The 17,183-nt window shown below is 37.5% G+C and overlaps 1 protein-coding gene across 2 annotated transcripts in view; it reads right to left on the minus strand.

Annotated features, from left to right (window-relative positions):
• The window catches only part of ZNF536 (zinc finger protein 536), a 244,411-nt gene that overhangs the window by 130,161 nt on the left and 97,067 nt on the right, over window positions 1-17,183 (minus strand). For both annotated transcript variants that reach the window (XM_086758131.1, XM_086758132.1), the window contains exon 4: window positions 2,469-2,621. In XM_086758131.1, the coding sequence (XP_086614257.1) occupies window positions 2,469-2,621 (153 nt within the window). The remainder of the gene's footprint in view (window positions 1-2,468; window positions 2,622-17,183) is intronic.

Below are 17,183 nucleotides of genomic sequence, written 5' to 3' on the forward strand. Positions count from 1 at the left end.
ATTCTTCTAAAACACAGGATAACTTCCTCCTCTTGTGGAAGATTAAACAGCTTCTCTAGCTTTTTTTTTTTTTGGGCCCATTTCCACAGAAGCACCTCCTGGCTGGATCAGACTTTGGGTCTTGTCTTGGCATGTGTACCAAACCAACCTACTCATGTGCCTCCAAACACACAGATGTTCGAAGGAACCTGACTTCTGCTGAACTGCTTGAGCTCATCTCTAACAAACAGGTGCTGTGAGAACAAGAACAGTAATTGAGTTAATGTAGTGGAGAAACACAGTAAAGTGTTTTTTATCAGTCAGTTATATGATCCAGGCACATAATAAAGACAGAGTGTGACATAAAAGGCAGGAAACTGTCCCTGATAAGTATGAGCTAATCAATATTTGTTTAATAACTGGTATCTATTACATCATTTCCATTTGCTACAAAGCAACTTAATTTTTATGTAATAATTCTGGTAATTCACCAATTTACATTTTTAATAATATTTACTAGGACAATTTCCCATATGTAAAATATTGCTCGATTTAAACATATTCTTGTCATTATTTACAAATACTTTGTTCTCAACCTACTGGAAATTGATCTTTATCTATTTTAAAAATATAATAATTTTAAATATATTGTAAATGTTGTTTCAACAGTCTGTACGGAAGGATTTTTGTTATTTTATGCATGGTTTATTTTTTTTCTTTTAATTTTGTTTAGTCAGTTTTAATATGCAAGTTTTATTAAATATTTCCATTGCAATTAATTTACCTTCCATTAGTTCTAAGCCACAAATACCAAATGCGTAATCACTACCATCTTTAAAATAAGAACAAAATGACCACTGTATAATAAAGCAAAAGGGAGAGATAGGTATCCTCAGGTTATTTTAAAGAATTTTTCTTTGCATTTCCATTAGTAAAAATGTCAAACTGTTTAAATCTCAGTTACAAGATTATTTTCCAATAAAATAACTACCATTTATACTTTCACTACATTAGAGAGCACATAAATAGGGTTTTCACTGTTTGGTTTGTTGTTTGGTTTTTGTTTGTTTGGGTTTTTTTTTTGTTTTTTTTTTTTTTTTTTCTGTGTGTTTAAAAAAAAAAAAACACCAAAAAACAAAAAACAAAAGTCCAACACATGGAAAAGAATATTCCTGCCCTAAATGGTATGCAATCCAATCAGAAAAAAAAAAAAAAAATTAGGGTGCCAAATTTTAAAATTCAGATCAAAACCAGTGTAATATAATCCTACTCCACAATCCAAAGAAAGAAGAAGAAAATTACAGTGAACAAACTTTCCCATCTCAATAATGAAATATTTGGGTTTTTTTTTTTTTAATAATTTTCAGGAGAAACATGACTGCTGAGTTTGGGAAGGGAGGAAAATACTACTTATCTGGTACTTCAGTGAAATAAAGATTAACAGTGAAGTTTTTCAAGTAGGAGGTACAAGCAGAAAGTATTTCTTCATGCAATTTATTTTACCTATCAATTAGAAAAGTAGCAAATTATGAAAATAATTTAAAAAGAAAATGACTTCACAATTACAGTGCCCACTATGCCTGTTTACAAAGAGAAGTATCTTAAATCTCCAGTTTAGCCCATTCTCCCAAAGCCCACTACAATACCTAGGACTTGGATGAAAACAGTATCATATCAGCCATGTACAGAATTTCTAGTGATGTCAACAGGCTTGAGAATATCAGCATTATATGTCAGATTTAAGTAATCTTAAACATATACTGTGTCTCTACATGAACATTACCGTGCACATATGTACTTTTAAGCAAACAAGGTATTATAATTTAAATGGAGTGGTTATAGTTTACTAGTATGAAGAGCAATCCACCCAATGACTGACATACCAAAATGAAGTGAGAATCCAGACCAGCAGTAAGTCTCTGTAGGGTAGAAATGCTGTGATTGTTATTAAAACAAGTAGTAAAACTTGCCATGTAAGTACTAAGTTGGGCGAGTTCTATTAAAAAAAAAAAAAAAAAAAAAAGAAAAAAAAGAAATAAAAGCAGATCCATGAAGCTGATGTATTCATATGAACAGTGAGAGCTTAAAAATAAGCATGCTAAATGGAACAAAAATAGTAACTCTGAGAAAAACATACAGAATCCCTAAGCAGATGTTAAGGCCGGCCTTTGAAGCAGTTAGTATAACTAAGTCTGAAACCAATAGGCTTATGCCTATTGAAGGACAAGGGTAATTGAAGGAAACAGTGATGAAGCAGGGAAGGAGACAGAAATAACCTCAATTGGGAAAAGATGATTCTATTAAAGTGGTTTTTATCCAACAACACATTCCTTGTGCTTTTATTTAAGACTGTCATATATCTTTCTCAAAAGACTTTCTCCAACTAATGAGTCCAAATCTACACTGGGAATTAAGGCTCCTAGCCACGTAGTACGTTAACCCCCCCACGAACACGTGTCGACAGTGCTCCGCTCACTTGTTCCTCTCACCTGTATGTATTCTCAAGTGGACCTTTAAGTGATGTGACGTTCTGAAAGTTTTTCCACAATATGGGCAGTCTTTCATGGCAGAACCAAGGCTCCTGTCTCTCAGTAAAGCTGGCTGCTGGACTCCTACAGATCTCCCAGCTTCTTCTCCAATGTCTGCAACACAGAAATGTTCTCACATCACTTCAGCACATGTCAGAAGTTGTTCGCACTAAAACTGCTAACACAACACAAAGTTAAACATGTCAATACTACACCTGTCTATTTCATTCTTTAAATCTGACAGAATGCTGACAATTCATGTATTTTCTTGTTATTGTCTTAAATTATTTCATCTTTCCTATCATCATTTTAAGCAGCATATGGTACCTTTATATTGAACTGAATTATACAAGAAAAGAAACAGCTGTGTCAGCAGCTGGTTTGATTTCTTCTTTTGCTTAGTTCCTATTAATTTTTTCCCCAAAAGTTTCAGATTGTTGTTTTGTTGAATCTATTTAATTTCCAAGTATTGTGAAAATCCGTATGCTTTTAGACGGGAAAAGTTTGCATCAGCGAAGGCAAAACAACAGAGCGGCAGTGATAGGGGGCGTCCAACAGCAGTGGTGATGTCTGCACACAAAGCTGATCAACTTTCTTCTGCAACATCTCAGCACTGGCGTTACAACACATGACCTAGCGAGCGACCTAACATCATGGGAAAGGCAATTAAAAAAAAAAAATAAAAAAATCTATCAGATGAGGGGGGAAACTCCTTCTCCCTCTCATCCACAGCTCCTGGCTTTTCTCCTTCAGTGTTCACAGCTACACTTGTTCTTTGCATCGTAACACGATGAGTGAGACTCCAGGACTTCTCTCCTCTCTCCCAGTATAAAGAAACAGCATTCTCAGGCATCTTGAATAAGCTGCTATTATCCAAACAGGGTATTAACAAAATAACTTACAAAAGACTGACAAAAAATTCAAAAAATGTAGGGCATTTTTAAAGAAGTCATTATTCAAACCACACAGGACTCATCTATCCCCTTGTACTTACAGGGTCATGTAATATTACATGTATGTATCAATTCACGATTTCACCAAACAGTACCATGACAAAAGTTGAAATTCTGAACCGGATCTCCGTTCCTGGCACACCACAGCAGTGTGACACACGTGGGCAAATCATCACTCCCTTATGCAAAAGCTGAGCTAGCTGGGTCACACTGAGGTGGGAAGCATACAGTTAAAATCTGCATGCAGTGCCTTCATTATTTCAACCATAAACTACTGACTAAAAATGTTCTGTCTTTACCCATTTGATACGTAACTAGAGCTGTCAGGAAACATAGTGCAGTTTATGTAGCATTACCTTTTTAAATGGAAGTGATGGGACACAAGAAACACTTAAACATTCAGCTCTAATAAAAACTATTCATGCAGTAGCAGAGACCCAAATACCACATTTCTGGAAAAGGTAACACTAAGAGGCATTTCATTATTTATTATAAAATTGTCCCTCTAAACTATTTTGCTTAAAGCTGAAAGAATGGGCTGATAGAGTGATAAATATATATATAAATGCTTATCTTAGTTGTGTATGTAATCAAGCTGTTGCTACTTTTCAAAAGGCAAAATCTGATAGCTTTCACATCACATTCTTGTTTAACATTTTCTGATTGTTCTTAGACTGCAGAGTTAAAGCACAATATTTAAGTTAGAAGGCTAGTAACTGTCATTTTGAATTATTCACAAGTATGTAAAGTAACATACTACAGGAATCTATTTTGTGTTTAGGAATCCAGGAACACATATATAGGTCCTAGTCTATAATTCCAATCTCCCTAAAGAGTTTAGATTTTCCCCTTTTTTCCTCCTCAAAAGTTGTAAATAATCATGCCTTAAGCTGCTTTGAGAAAAAATGAATTCCTGAGTGCAAAAAGATTTTTCTAAAGTGCAAAATACAGAATGCATGATGATAAACTGCAGGATTTTACTTTGGTTTTCAATAAATACTATATGAGCGTTATAGATAAATATATAGATAAAGCTAACAAGCCACTCAGGAGGAATTTACCAAGTAAGTCTACTAGTTATGTTTTGCTATATGTCACTCTAAATGATGGCCTGTTATCCATTTCCCTTTTATCTTTCTATCTAGAATATGTGTGGCCCAATAAAAAAGAATAAATTTGTAAGATAAACAGCTCGCTTTGCAGATTTAAGAGTCTAATTTTCACTTTACACAAAATTGAATTTTTTCAAGGCAGCGAGACGATGGAGTTTACTCTAGCACTAATCCCTCTGAAAAAGCAAACTGAAAACAACAATGAAGCAAAGAAAGATGTGGGTGGTCTGAAGAGTTTTCTTTTAGATTTAAGTAGACATACAGTAGATAGCTCCAAAGGCTTTACTCCAACAGGGGCCTTACCTTGAAGAATTTTTCTTCCCACAGTGAAAGCATTCCTAAGACTTTAAAGCTGGGCTGAGGGGTTTTCTTTTGAATTTCTCTGCCTACAAAGCCCACCGAAGTGCTGGAGGCCATCGCTACCTGAATGAGCGGCTTTACATCCAATTTCTTTTATTTCAAATAATGAAAAGATATGTTCAAGGCTCCCGACTGGCCCCATCAAATGCTACCCTAACTTCTTACTAGGGCCTCATTTTGGCAAATTTTAGCTATTTGTCAAGACACTTAAATTTAAAATGTATTTAACTTTAAAATGCATTTAAGTCTCACTGACTCTGCTACCAAAGTTTTTTAATACTGAGTCTCTTGAAGCAACCTACGGAAAGCAAAGAGGGGAAAAAAGTGACACAGAAAAAGGAGAAGAGATCATCAGCAAGGAAAAAGTTAAGAAGCAAACTGGTGAATACAGACAATACCAACAAAAGCGTATGCTGGAATGAAAAATCTTCGTATCTCCCAAAAATTGTGTATTCTAAACCTCTGATGTCCCCTTTCTCCTGCTATTGAGATCCTCTTCCCAAGTAAAACTGTCAGTTCCGTTAAATTGTGCAAAACTGTGGATGTTTTACAGACCTGCAGAACCAGAATTAGCACTACCAAATTAATCTAATTTATGATTTACTCAAGATTTGAGCTATGGTTTTCAGGCTGCTCAATTCCAAGGATAAAAGAACAGGAAGGAAAGAGAACAGTTACTTATCTTACAGCCATTGTGGTTCACTGAGTTATGTGGTCTACATCATGTGCACTCGATGCATGTAAGATTAGACTGGTTTTTTAATATCTACTTCCATTATAGGCAGGTCTGCGTCCTGAATGTCTTCCTGCCCATCCCGACCCTTCCTGATTCGAGTGCAGGAACTAAAAGAACAGAGTATAAAATATGGTAAAGATGTACATGCTAGATGTACGGCTTCCAAGCCCTGTCTCTGAACTTACTTTTGCTGAGCTCTCCTTTCACTTTGAAAGCATCTGTTCACAGCAGAAGTCATAGGCAGAAGTGCAGAAAGTACCATTCAGTTCTGTATATGAAACCAGTCTCCGTGTCAATGTAAGGAGAAGGCAACAGCTGCCAGACCTCCAGCTGCTGCGTGTGCCGTACCTGCTGGGCAGGCAGATCCCGCTCTGTGGCACAGGACACAGGAATTCAGTCAAGAAGCAGCTCCTCAGGTGGTGTGACAGGGACATCTCTTGTCTCAGCTACACTTAATAACTGACTGTGTGCATGTTCTCACAGGACAAACGCAAGGAAAGAAAGTTTGCTTTAACATCCGTATCAGAAATTGGCAATCAGCTGCATAACCAAAGAGCCAATTCCGCCAAAATGTGAGCAAATCTATTTGCCACAGACTGAAATGAAAATGAAGCAATCTGTTATTTGTATCAAGTCCTTCAGGCAGATATTCGCTTCTCAGGAGAGGAGGGACAAAAAGTCACAGAGATGACCCATGTAGTGCTGGAGGCTGTTTTCATATCCCCAAGGTATCCAGAGAGATTTCCTCAGAGCCAGACAATCCCACTAAACAGTTTTGAGGCAGGAGCACTTTTACAGTAGTAGGTTAAAAAAAGGTGAGAAACACAGCAGTAAATGCCTTTTTTTTTTTTTTACAGGAGGTATCTTAACCAGGTATCAGGTATCCACCCAGAAATGAGCCACTGCCACGGCTGACTCTGCCTCAGTACATGGATAGGGATGCTACAGAGACACAATGCCAGCTTCGCTACACATTTCTAGGAAAGGGAAGACAAACTTCGATGTACACAAAGCAGAAGCTATCTAGCCAGTCACGTGAAGAGCAAAAGAAAAAGAATTATTTGAAATTTCCATGTATGTCCTGTACGACTGGTCTACCTGTCTGGGATGAGTCTACAAACACAATCAGAAATTGCTTTTGCAAACAGAAACCTGTCTGCAGTTGGTCAGGTAGCAGCACTGACTTCATTCATGTTAGCAGCCAGATCTTCATAGGAGCCATCTGTGTGTATGTCCTGTAAACTTTACCTGAGTATTTATTTGCTGTGTGTATGTGAAAGTGCAGGAATTAACAAAGAGGTGCTTTCATGTTGAAAGGAGCTAAATTGCAGTCCTCATACAGACTAAATTATCAGTGAAATACGTTAAAATTTGTTGCCACAAGTATTGCCAAATTAGCCAAAACCAGGCAATCACATGGAAAAGGTAATCAACTCACAAAATAGGTAATCACACTTGCAAGTGCTTGCTCTTGCACATTTTTCAGACATTATTAAAGAACCCTTTGAAAATGTGGCCAGAAGTCTTTAAAGCTGCACATAATCCCAGGTTTTCATATATTTCTGGAATTCAAAATATTTGTAGGTCTTTTGAACTACCTGTAAAAGTTAACATGGTGCAAGGAGAATTGGCAGTGACCACGGTTATTGTTTTTATAACGTATAAACCACTCAAATTAGCCCATCTTGTGGCAGGAAAAAAATCTATCCTGAATATAATGTCAAGAAGAGAGTTAGAAGATACTCAGTATGTTAATCCTGTCACATCTGCCACCGTTATGCAAGTATGCCTGGACTCAACCACCTCATTCACTGGGAAGCAGTATAGGATACGCACAGTTTCTGGGAAAACATGCTTTATGTTTCTTGTCTATTCCTTAAAGAAGGCTTTAATAATACTGAAAATAGTGGAAAATAGGAATGTAACCATATTTTTCTAGCTACCTGCAGTAGCTTCAATTAGTCTGCTTCGATGTGAATGAGAACAGAATCTGGGCCAATGCTCCTAACTTGAAATCAGAATTCTATTAGCAAATGTCACTACACTTTTTTTTTTTTTGCTAGTGAAGTTCATGGCTTAAAATTAAAGAATCTAATATTACTAAATATTACAGTTATATTTTGGGCTTCTGGAAAGAGTTACTAATGTCTTAGGTCAGGAGCAACTTGCTGTCTCTATTGTTTCATCAAGGATTTAGGTTTTATAATGACCATATATGGGAATCTTAAACTGTTAGGCATTAATATGGATTGGCAGAGAATTTGTTTAAACAGAGAGCTATTTTAGAAGAGAATTGGAAAAGAGTCCTACTAGTGAGAAAGCAGCATTCGCATTGTTTGTATTATTAGAAATAAAGATTATACCAAAGGTTCCACTGGTAAATAAAAAGACACCAATTTGGACATCAGACTTCCCCCTCAGCCCTCTGAACCACGCAGGCAAACAAAAGGCACAAACTGCCCTGCCTCTGCTACTGATCAGTGCATTAGAGATTTAAATTTAAAATACAATCTAAATTAAATTGAAGTAAAATGCCCATAATCATTTATCTGAGGTAAGACTTGTAACATTTACAAGTGGGCAAACGGCAGTCATAGCTGATACCTTGGGCTACAGGGGAGCTATCCAGGCGTTATTTCAAGCACAAGAGACAGGGAGACAAAATATTCTAAGCCATTTTTTACTGACTGGTAGATTGGTGACCTGGGGGCAGCACACACATCTTAAGCCCACATCTGGAGCACACGACACACCTGAACACTGGTCACACCCCATGGGCACAAAATACTTTGTACAATACTGCATGTAGGCAAATGTTGGTCATATCTTACTGCTTTTCACTGTGGTACACCTTCTGCAAAACACACAAGGGGCTGTACATACAGCACAAAGAGACATCAATAGACATTTAACCACAAATTAAGCTTTTGTTTATCACAAAATGTTTCTTATCCTCTTTTTTTTTTTTTTTCCATTTTAATCAAATTCTCTACAGAGTTTTTGTTTTGGAGTTCTTAGCAGTCTTAATTTTCAAATTGTTCTAAATCTTTAAAACCTTTTAAGATAATCAAAGTTCAAACACAGTTTTCGAGTACATCATTTTAGCTGCCTGATTTGTTTGAAGAATTGTGTGACCAAAAGACACAGAAAATCAGATGTAGTACTTAAACTCGTTAACTTAGTAGTACTCATTAACTTACAGAGCTCAGTTTGGACTGAAAATTAAGCACATTGAAAAAAAATATTTTTTGAGAGAGTATTTTTTTTTGTATGAGACCTTTTTAACTGTATTTTTTTTTTAAAGAAAGAAGACATCTTAAGTACCTTACAATATCTTTCATTTAGCAGTTGGCAGAAGGAAACTCCCAGATGAACATTGCCCTGTGTCTTTCTCTTTAACCAGCTGAGTGATCCAAGCTTTTAATAAAGCTGTTCCAATTATTGTAAAAGTCATCTAGTACCATATAGCCACAAATATTGACAGTTTATTGCACAACGCATTCATGACATTTGAAGGTCACATCATACATAATACATACACTTTTATAAAAGTGTCTGGAACAAAGAGATACATGATCAGTAATTACATCTTACCATTTGAGGGTATGATTTTATACTTCTTTAAAAGGAAATACTATATGAAACATAAAATAGTTACTAAAACACAGAATAGTTCATTTTCTGTATTTATTGTTTTATTAATTAGTGATAGTAGTTATTAAGTAGTGTTCAAAACCAACGGGATGCGGTCCATGCCCCAAGAAGCTTACAGTTAAATGTCATTATCCTGCAAACCATCACACATATTCTGAGCTCTGCATGAGAAGAAAGTAAACTTAAAACTTTAGTCTTGCTACTGTACACCTCTCCAGCCCTACTGAATTTGAGGAAACTTCAGCACTTAGATTTGAATCAGGACTTTAGCATATTATTGAAATACTAGTTTTGACAAAACTGAATCAAAATGAAACTGAAAAGAGTTTTGAGTAATTTTTTATATATGCACATGCAAGCATATCAAAACTTCATCTTCTTCCAGTGCTCATTACTTTTAAGGCCATCCTAAGATCACATGCACAAATGGTATAATTAAAAGGCATACATTGCAATTTATGCAGTCAGACCTGTGCACAGTCCTTCAATGACGTCAACAAACATCAACACTGAGCATGGCCATGAGAGTGCTTGTCTTTGTTTAAATAGTCTTCGCTTTTATGGCAACACCACTAGGAACTGGAACCTCCAGCTGCCTAATGAGAGCTGAGCTTGCAGCAGATGACCATAGATCACTACATCATTCCCTCTAACACTACTTTTGTTCATGTGTTTCAAAATCCTGCTTTTCTAAGCCCTTCGCATGCAAGACACTTCCACCAACCCACTCCTTCACTGGCTTTTCAGTTCTGCTACTCCAAAATCACGCCTTTGAAATCGCACTTCCCTAATTTGACGGTATAGATCAAAGCACTTCAGATCTCAAATCACCGAGTTTACCAGATGAGGTTCATGAAATTCCACTAGACTTGTGTAATCTTTCCACAGGAAAAGTAGATGCGTTAGAAGAGGATGTACTTCCTAATTTATCAGAACAATGGATCTGCTTGCTATCTTGAATGTAATGCTAGTTACTCTCAGTGATGAGCTTCTGCTCATTCTTGCTTTCTTCAGAAGTGCACATCTGAGCTGCCAGAACATCTTATTGTACTTCTCCGTACAGAATATGTATCTTCACAAGCAAAGAAGATACTTACTCTTTGGATCAGCTATCCTGGGCTTAAATATATACTCATGGATCTTTCCGTGGTATTTTGACAGTGTTCCTTGTCATCCATCCTCAAAATTTACTCAGGTGCTCATTTATATTTCTGATAGCAATAGGTTAGCTCCCAAACCTTCCATATGACATACTTCCCATAGTTTTCTCCTCCTTTTCTTAAAACAAGATTAGAATATTCTGGATTTTAAACACATGTTCATGCCAATAGCAATCTGTGATTCTCACGTAAGCCTGTCCCAGTAGTTATCTTACCCAAATCCTTGACTCACCTGTGTTAGCTTTGATCATGTCACCTAAATTTGAAATGGGCACTTCATTATTGATCAGAGAGGACAAGATCTTTCCACACCTCATACAGATTGTTTACTGCTTTTGGAGAAAATTCCAGTAGGGAATCTAAGCAGAGAAGCTATCCAACTGGACCATCTTTTGGACTTGTATGTGTTATTTGTAGGCAGGTGTTCAGGTACCAGATGGCCTTAAAGCCCACACTACTCAGGTTATAGCAGCTTCTACAGGCTGTCTGCATCATATTCCCATCTCTGAGATTTGCAGAGTGGCTATGTGGAGTTTGATAAGCACTTTTACCTAGCATTGCTCTCCTGATGCCAAGGCTTGATCAGATATCCAATTTGGGAGAGTTGCCTTACAGTCCCTCTTTAATTAAGCACTCCTGATCTCCCACTCCTGGGATGGATTGCTATTGCTCATTAAGCTCCAGAAGTAAGGATCTGTGGAGGCAGTTTCATGAGGGAGAAAATGAAGTTGCTAGCTAATCAACTAAAATAACTGTTAACTGGACTTCTGTGAATGAATATACTGCCTTCTTCCTGCTTCCATACTAACCGTGTTTCTTCCACATGTTAGCATCCCTACATACCTATAAACCCCAAACATGGGGTACTTCATTACGACCTCTATTTTGTTCCCAAACTACATGTGGGACAAACAGAACCATTTGGTACAGAGTACAGGCTACACTATGAAGAAAATCCAAGATGGTACCAGTAAACTGCAGGAAAGAGGGTTACTCTGGGTGGAAGAGAGTGTTATTGAACCTACTTTCTGTCCTTTTAAAAAGCACAAATTAACACTCAGTTCCACATGGTTTTCAAAATCCATCAATACCTTTTAAAATCTTTTGAGTAGTTGTACGGAAATGTTTAATAACTACACTGGGCAAATTTCATCCCAAGTTGCTTGGCTTAAACAAATCCAAAAAACAAACAAATATTTTTTTCAAGTCGGAACCACAGAGTTGACTACATTATAAGTACCTCTCAGGGCACCAGGTATCACTGGAGAAGTTTCCCTTTTCATTATTATTATCATCTTGTCACAGGGTGGCAAAAAAAAACATAGAAGTGCCATTAGCAGATAACCAGATTTTATAAAAATTCATTCTAATAAAGAAAAATGTAAATTATTTAAAATGTCACAGGAACATCTTTCCGTAGATGCCAGTAAGAAAGCAAGCAACAGTAGAATCAGCCACATAAAAACGATGTACAGGTAGTTAAATTACTAATATCCCTCTCAACAAAATAAGAAAGAATTAAAGACTCATTCCATTTACAGATTACTGATTACTGAGGTGCTGACAGAGTCTCCAAAAAGTGGATAAGGTCTCGGTGTGCGTTACACCATTTGGACAGACTATGCTAGTATAGACTTCTCCAGTACTTGTATTTTCTTACTTTTTACTTTCCAGTGCTGCCTTCAAACTAAATGACTGTTTTGAGCTAATACAAATACCTCTGTAAATAATTTTTCCCCCATTTACCTTCTTTGGTACATGCAACTTAAGTATAATTTCCAATTCCTCTCCCCATTTCACAAAAAAAAAAAAATGAGCTATACTTGAAGAAATACTGATGAGCAACTCTGCTGAATCTATTTTACTAGCACCCTTTTTCTAGAAATGAAATATGTTAATTACACAAGTTTTGCTATAATGGAAAAATATTGATTAAATTCATTACTTCTAATCTTGAGAAGGGATCCTTTAACTGTTCAGTATTTTTTTTTCCTCATTGGTTTAACAATCTATCATGGGCATACTGAGACCACGATGTCTTTAAACATGATATTATATGAATGGGCTCATTAATTTTTTTATACTAATGATGTATCTCAAAAAGTACGTTACTAAGTCAACCTGTACCCATGTTTTGGAAAATAGCCTTACAGTACACTGACACTATAACATGCTATTTGTTGACTATAAAAATATGAAATGCTGCCTATGGAGGTGATACATCAATAATCCAGGTTCCTTTTTCTACTATGAAAATATAATTTTTTTTAATCTGAACTATCATGGCAAAAAAAAAAAAAAAAAAAAAAGAAAAAAATACTATTTTGAACCTCTCCTCTGATTTAGTCGAGCTTGTTGCAATAACTGGTTTAGGCATAGGCTTCAGTATGCTGGAATGATCCTGAAACTAATTTTGCATGTGTTGGAGTTGGACTGTGGCCATGCACGTCAGTATGCTGGAACAGAGTTATCTAAATCCTGAGCCTTATTTTACATGTGCTGGTGTTGGACTGTGGCCCTGCAATCTTTTAGGTCTCCATCTGTAGCTATCAAAGCCAGGGTGTGCCCAGCCACTCGCTACTGTTCACTGCTTTCCTTCCACAGGAAAGCTACAGGCTCACAATCACCCTCCCACACATCGGTGTGACTGGGAGCTCCTCAGAGTCCTGGCAGGTCTCATCAACCTTCCTCTAAAGCCTCTTGGCTGCCATGGCTGGCCTTTTGCAGCCCATCACACTTCTTATATTGCTGTACTCCTAGATAGTTACCAAGTCCCACATCAGCGAAGAGAAATATCAACCTCCAAGATAGATGTTCCCTCAGATTGAGCGAGTTAATTCCTCTTTCAATACCAGGTAAAACCACCCATGAGTTTTTAAGCAAGCCACAGAGATCACAGCTCCCAGACTGATGGAAGGCCCCCCCAGCGCTCTCCCTGTAACCATCAGCCAAAGTGACCTGAAGTTCAGACAGTCTAGTCAGAAGCCAGCAGTTCTCTTCTTCTGCGGAAGGGGACAAGAAGAGAAAAGATCAGGCAATTGCAAGCCGTTTTCCTCCAAAAATAAAACAAACACTAGCTGTGCACAAATCTGGAACACCAACATTTGGTCTCTATGAAGCCTACCAAACTGAGGAAACAGCTTCACACTAAGGTCAAAATTGGACATTCGAAAGAAGATTTGGCATTCTCCTGTGACTGAACAGACACAGGTTAGCTGCCTCAGAGACAGAGGAAGACTTATTTTAGAAGAAGGAGGGTTGATCCACCTCTTAATTTACTAGCAACAGACTTCCTTCAAACTCCAATGGTAAAAGAAATCCAAAACCCAGGTAGTCTGCATACACAAAAGCACCTTTTGTTTAATAAATAATTCAACCATATATCCCTTTTTAATTTAACAACGGTCTGACTGAACCATCAACAGAGTGAACTGAAGTTGGCAAAATACAGTGTTGAAAAATTAAAAAGTGTATTCAAGGCTGTATTCATTTGCTTCACTTCTTACATACTGGAGAGACAGGCTGTGCTGAAGTTCTAGCTTTTTTTTCTTTTTCTTTTAAATTATACACATAATCACATAATGCTTACTTGATTTTGAAAGCTGCCTTGCCCTGGAATTAGTCCATCCCTCTTTCTGCTACCAGCACAACAGCCATTGCTCCTCTACCTCATGAACATCACCAGAAATTCAGCCAAAATGTTCTTATGAGCTCCTCTACCATGCCTGTGAGGGCCAGACTAACTGTCAACCATCTTGGAAAACAGAAATACTGTAAGACATTCTGGAAATATTCAGGCCACCATCTGAATAATGGTCCCATATATTTAATAAGTGTATGGTAAGGCACAGGAAACACACCTGGCTGCAAAAATCTGCAGATAATGATGCGATGAAACCCATCCCAGGACTGAATGTGTAACACACACAAACATGCAACTGCATACAAACACTTGGAGTAGGTCAAGTGCATTTGGTACTGACTGATCTTCTTGAAAAGTCAAACACACATACCACTCTCTTAAGTACAAATTCAGACTAATTTTCTGTAAAACAAAATTCTTAGCAGTAAGCAGCTGAGGATAAGAAGGTAAAAAGCAAATAGAGTAAATTCTTACACTTGGCCTTCAAGTATCACAATATTTAAAATAATTTATTGAATCTTAGCGCAGAAAGCAAGGAAAAAGTAATGCTCTAGTGAAACCTTCTTATTTCAGATGTCTGGAATTCTATCTGTTCCCCCACACGTCCCAAAGCAGCAGCAGGTACTTAACGCCTTCCTAACAAAGCACAACCTTTCAGTCTCCACTCTGCTGAGTGTTTGATTCCTGTCACTGTGAGTGGCTTTACAATGTTTTGCCCCCTTTCTGACCAGTGTCTTCTGAACCAATGACCACTCTGTAACCATCATGAAACACCCACTAACATTAAATTAGCAGCTTGATGATGCTCACGTGACATTAAATGCTGACAGAAAGAAACCTTATCTCAGAAAGGTAAGATATGCAGGAAAGAAGATATTTATAGGGAAGGAGAACAGGGGAAACCTAACCCTTACAAAGTAACACTGACTTTAAAGAAAATGACTCAGCAATAACATATCTTTCAAAGTGGATACACTTATTTAAAATGCATCTTCTCAGAGCCACAGGATGACAGACATTAGTCACATTTAGAAGAGACAGAAGTTTCACAAGTACATCTTTAATAATTCCACAGCATACGAAGACCAGCTTTTCACCCAATTCTATCCTGAACAGTAGTAAAGTTACCTGCAGTACATAGGATGAAAACACTAACCAGAGCAGATAAACACTTGTACAGATAAGAAACTTCCAACACCTTCCTCTGTTGTGATAAAATGGTCTATGAAGTATACATACAAAATAAATCTGAAAAAAATCTGAACAAACATCAGGATAACTATAGTGGTTGTTTAGACTCAAACTCCTACCCTGCCGTCAGAGAGTCTTAAGATTCTAATTCCGGCCGACTACTAGTTTAAATTAAGACACTATGCAATAAGCACCATCTTGGTGAACAGACCAGTTTGAACTCTGGGAATGCAGGCTACTGCATTTGCAGAGACACATGTTTCCATGCCTTTTCAGGATGGCAGTAGCGGGAGCCACTCCAATAGCCTGGCAAGCCCACCCAGAATTTGGTACATAACAAACTGGCTTCCAACCGACTACATTTGAAAGCTGTCTACAGTGGGACCGGCCAACCTCACAAAGTAATGTATGGGGTTGTGAAAAGGTGAACGGCAGTATAAACTGGTCAGATGAAACTGAAATAATTTCAGCAATTTTACTAGAACTGGTTATTTTCTGGCTACAGACTCTGATATCTCATGACAGATACGTGCCAGTCACAAAGGTCACGTGTGTTTGTTTCAAAAAAGGGATCCATTGACTACCAGGCAGCAGAGCTTGCTGATAAACCCTGCAACATTTTAATAAAGGGTGGACAACCCAAACCTGCCACTGCTTAACAGTCAGTAACTCTGTACTACTATCATACCAGTTTTACCATAAAACTGCAGGAGAGTAGTATTGTGTCTTTAAAATAAACAATGATGGGAAGATACAACTTAGGAAAGGAAGTTCAGAGACCAGACAGGGGGCTGATGAATGTTGCAGAGCAGAGGAACGGCATTCCAAGAAAGAATCGCCGGATAGACCACGACCTGCAGTATTGCTCTGCTGAGTGCTGTTCACCAAACAACAAACACACTTCCTTCTCTGCATTCCAGGGTTCTTTTCAATTAATATTTATTTTAGTTATGGTGGATCACTGCTCATCTACTAAGATATTATTTGTCTTTTTTAAGAAATTCCTTTCTTTTTGGATACAATTTCACTACAGGGTTTTGAAGTATGAGAGCAAACACAGACCCTGTGATGGCAATTTCCATTCATAGTTTGACAACTAAATGTTGCAATGTTACTTCAAACTCCTGCCTCTTATCTTTCAGTTTTTCTTTAGGGAAAAACAGCACAGAAATATATTGTCATCTATTTGAAAAGATGCAGATATAATCCACCTATGATGATTGTAATTTTTGGAATTAAGACTGTGATCCAAAACAGCAGTATGATCTGCATTTTAACCACAGCTACTACAATAAACGAAACCAAACATAGTGATTCTCCACACATTTATCTTTATTCCGCTAATGCTTCGCAAAACTTCTGGCTGGGAATGCTTTACATCAGTAAGCATCACTGAAAATATTCCCCGAAAAAATATGCATTATAAGACCATAGTCAAAGTAGAATTATAGATAGGAGATGGTATGCATCCAGATCTTTATTTGCTTTTCATCTGTGGTGCAGAAGTTGCTAGTCATCAAACTTTTTAAATATCTGAGCGTCTTCTGACAGCAGACAAGCAGCAACAGAAGATCAGTTAGCAGCAGCTGACTGTCAACATGATAGGCAAACCCAATGCCTCTGGCATTATCAGGGACTTTGGTCAGCACAGCCAACGGCAAACCAACCTTTCCCACCAGGACCGGGAGCACTAGGGACATGGCTGAAGCACACTGACAGGATGGGAACTGATGGCAGTCATGCTGGATCCCTCCAAGGGTCCAACTTCTTTGCATTGTCCTACAGAGGGTACTGTACTTCACCAGCAGTTTTAGCAACTTCAGCGTATCTGCACTCCAACACACACAAAGGCACCGAAGCTTTCTCT

This window comes from Chlamydotis macqueenii, chromosome 13 (genome assembly GCF_036417535.1).
Source record: "Chlamydotis macqueenii isolate bChlMac1 chromosome 13, bChlMac1.mat, whole genome shotgun sequence".
Lineage (NCBI taxonomy): Eukaryota > Metazoa > Chordata > Aves > Otidiformes > Otididae > Chlamydotis > Chlamydotis macqueenii.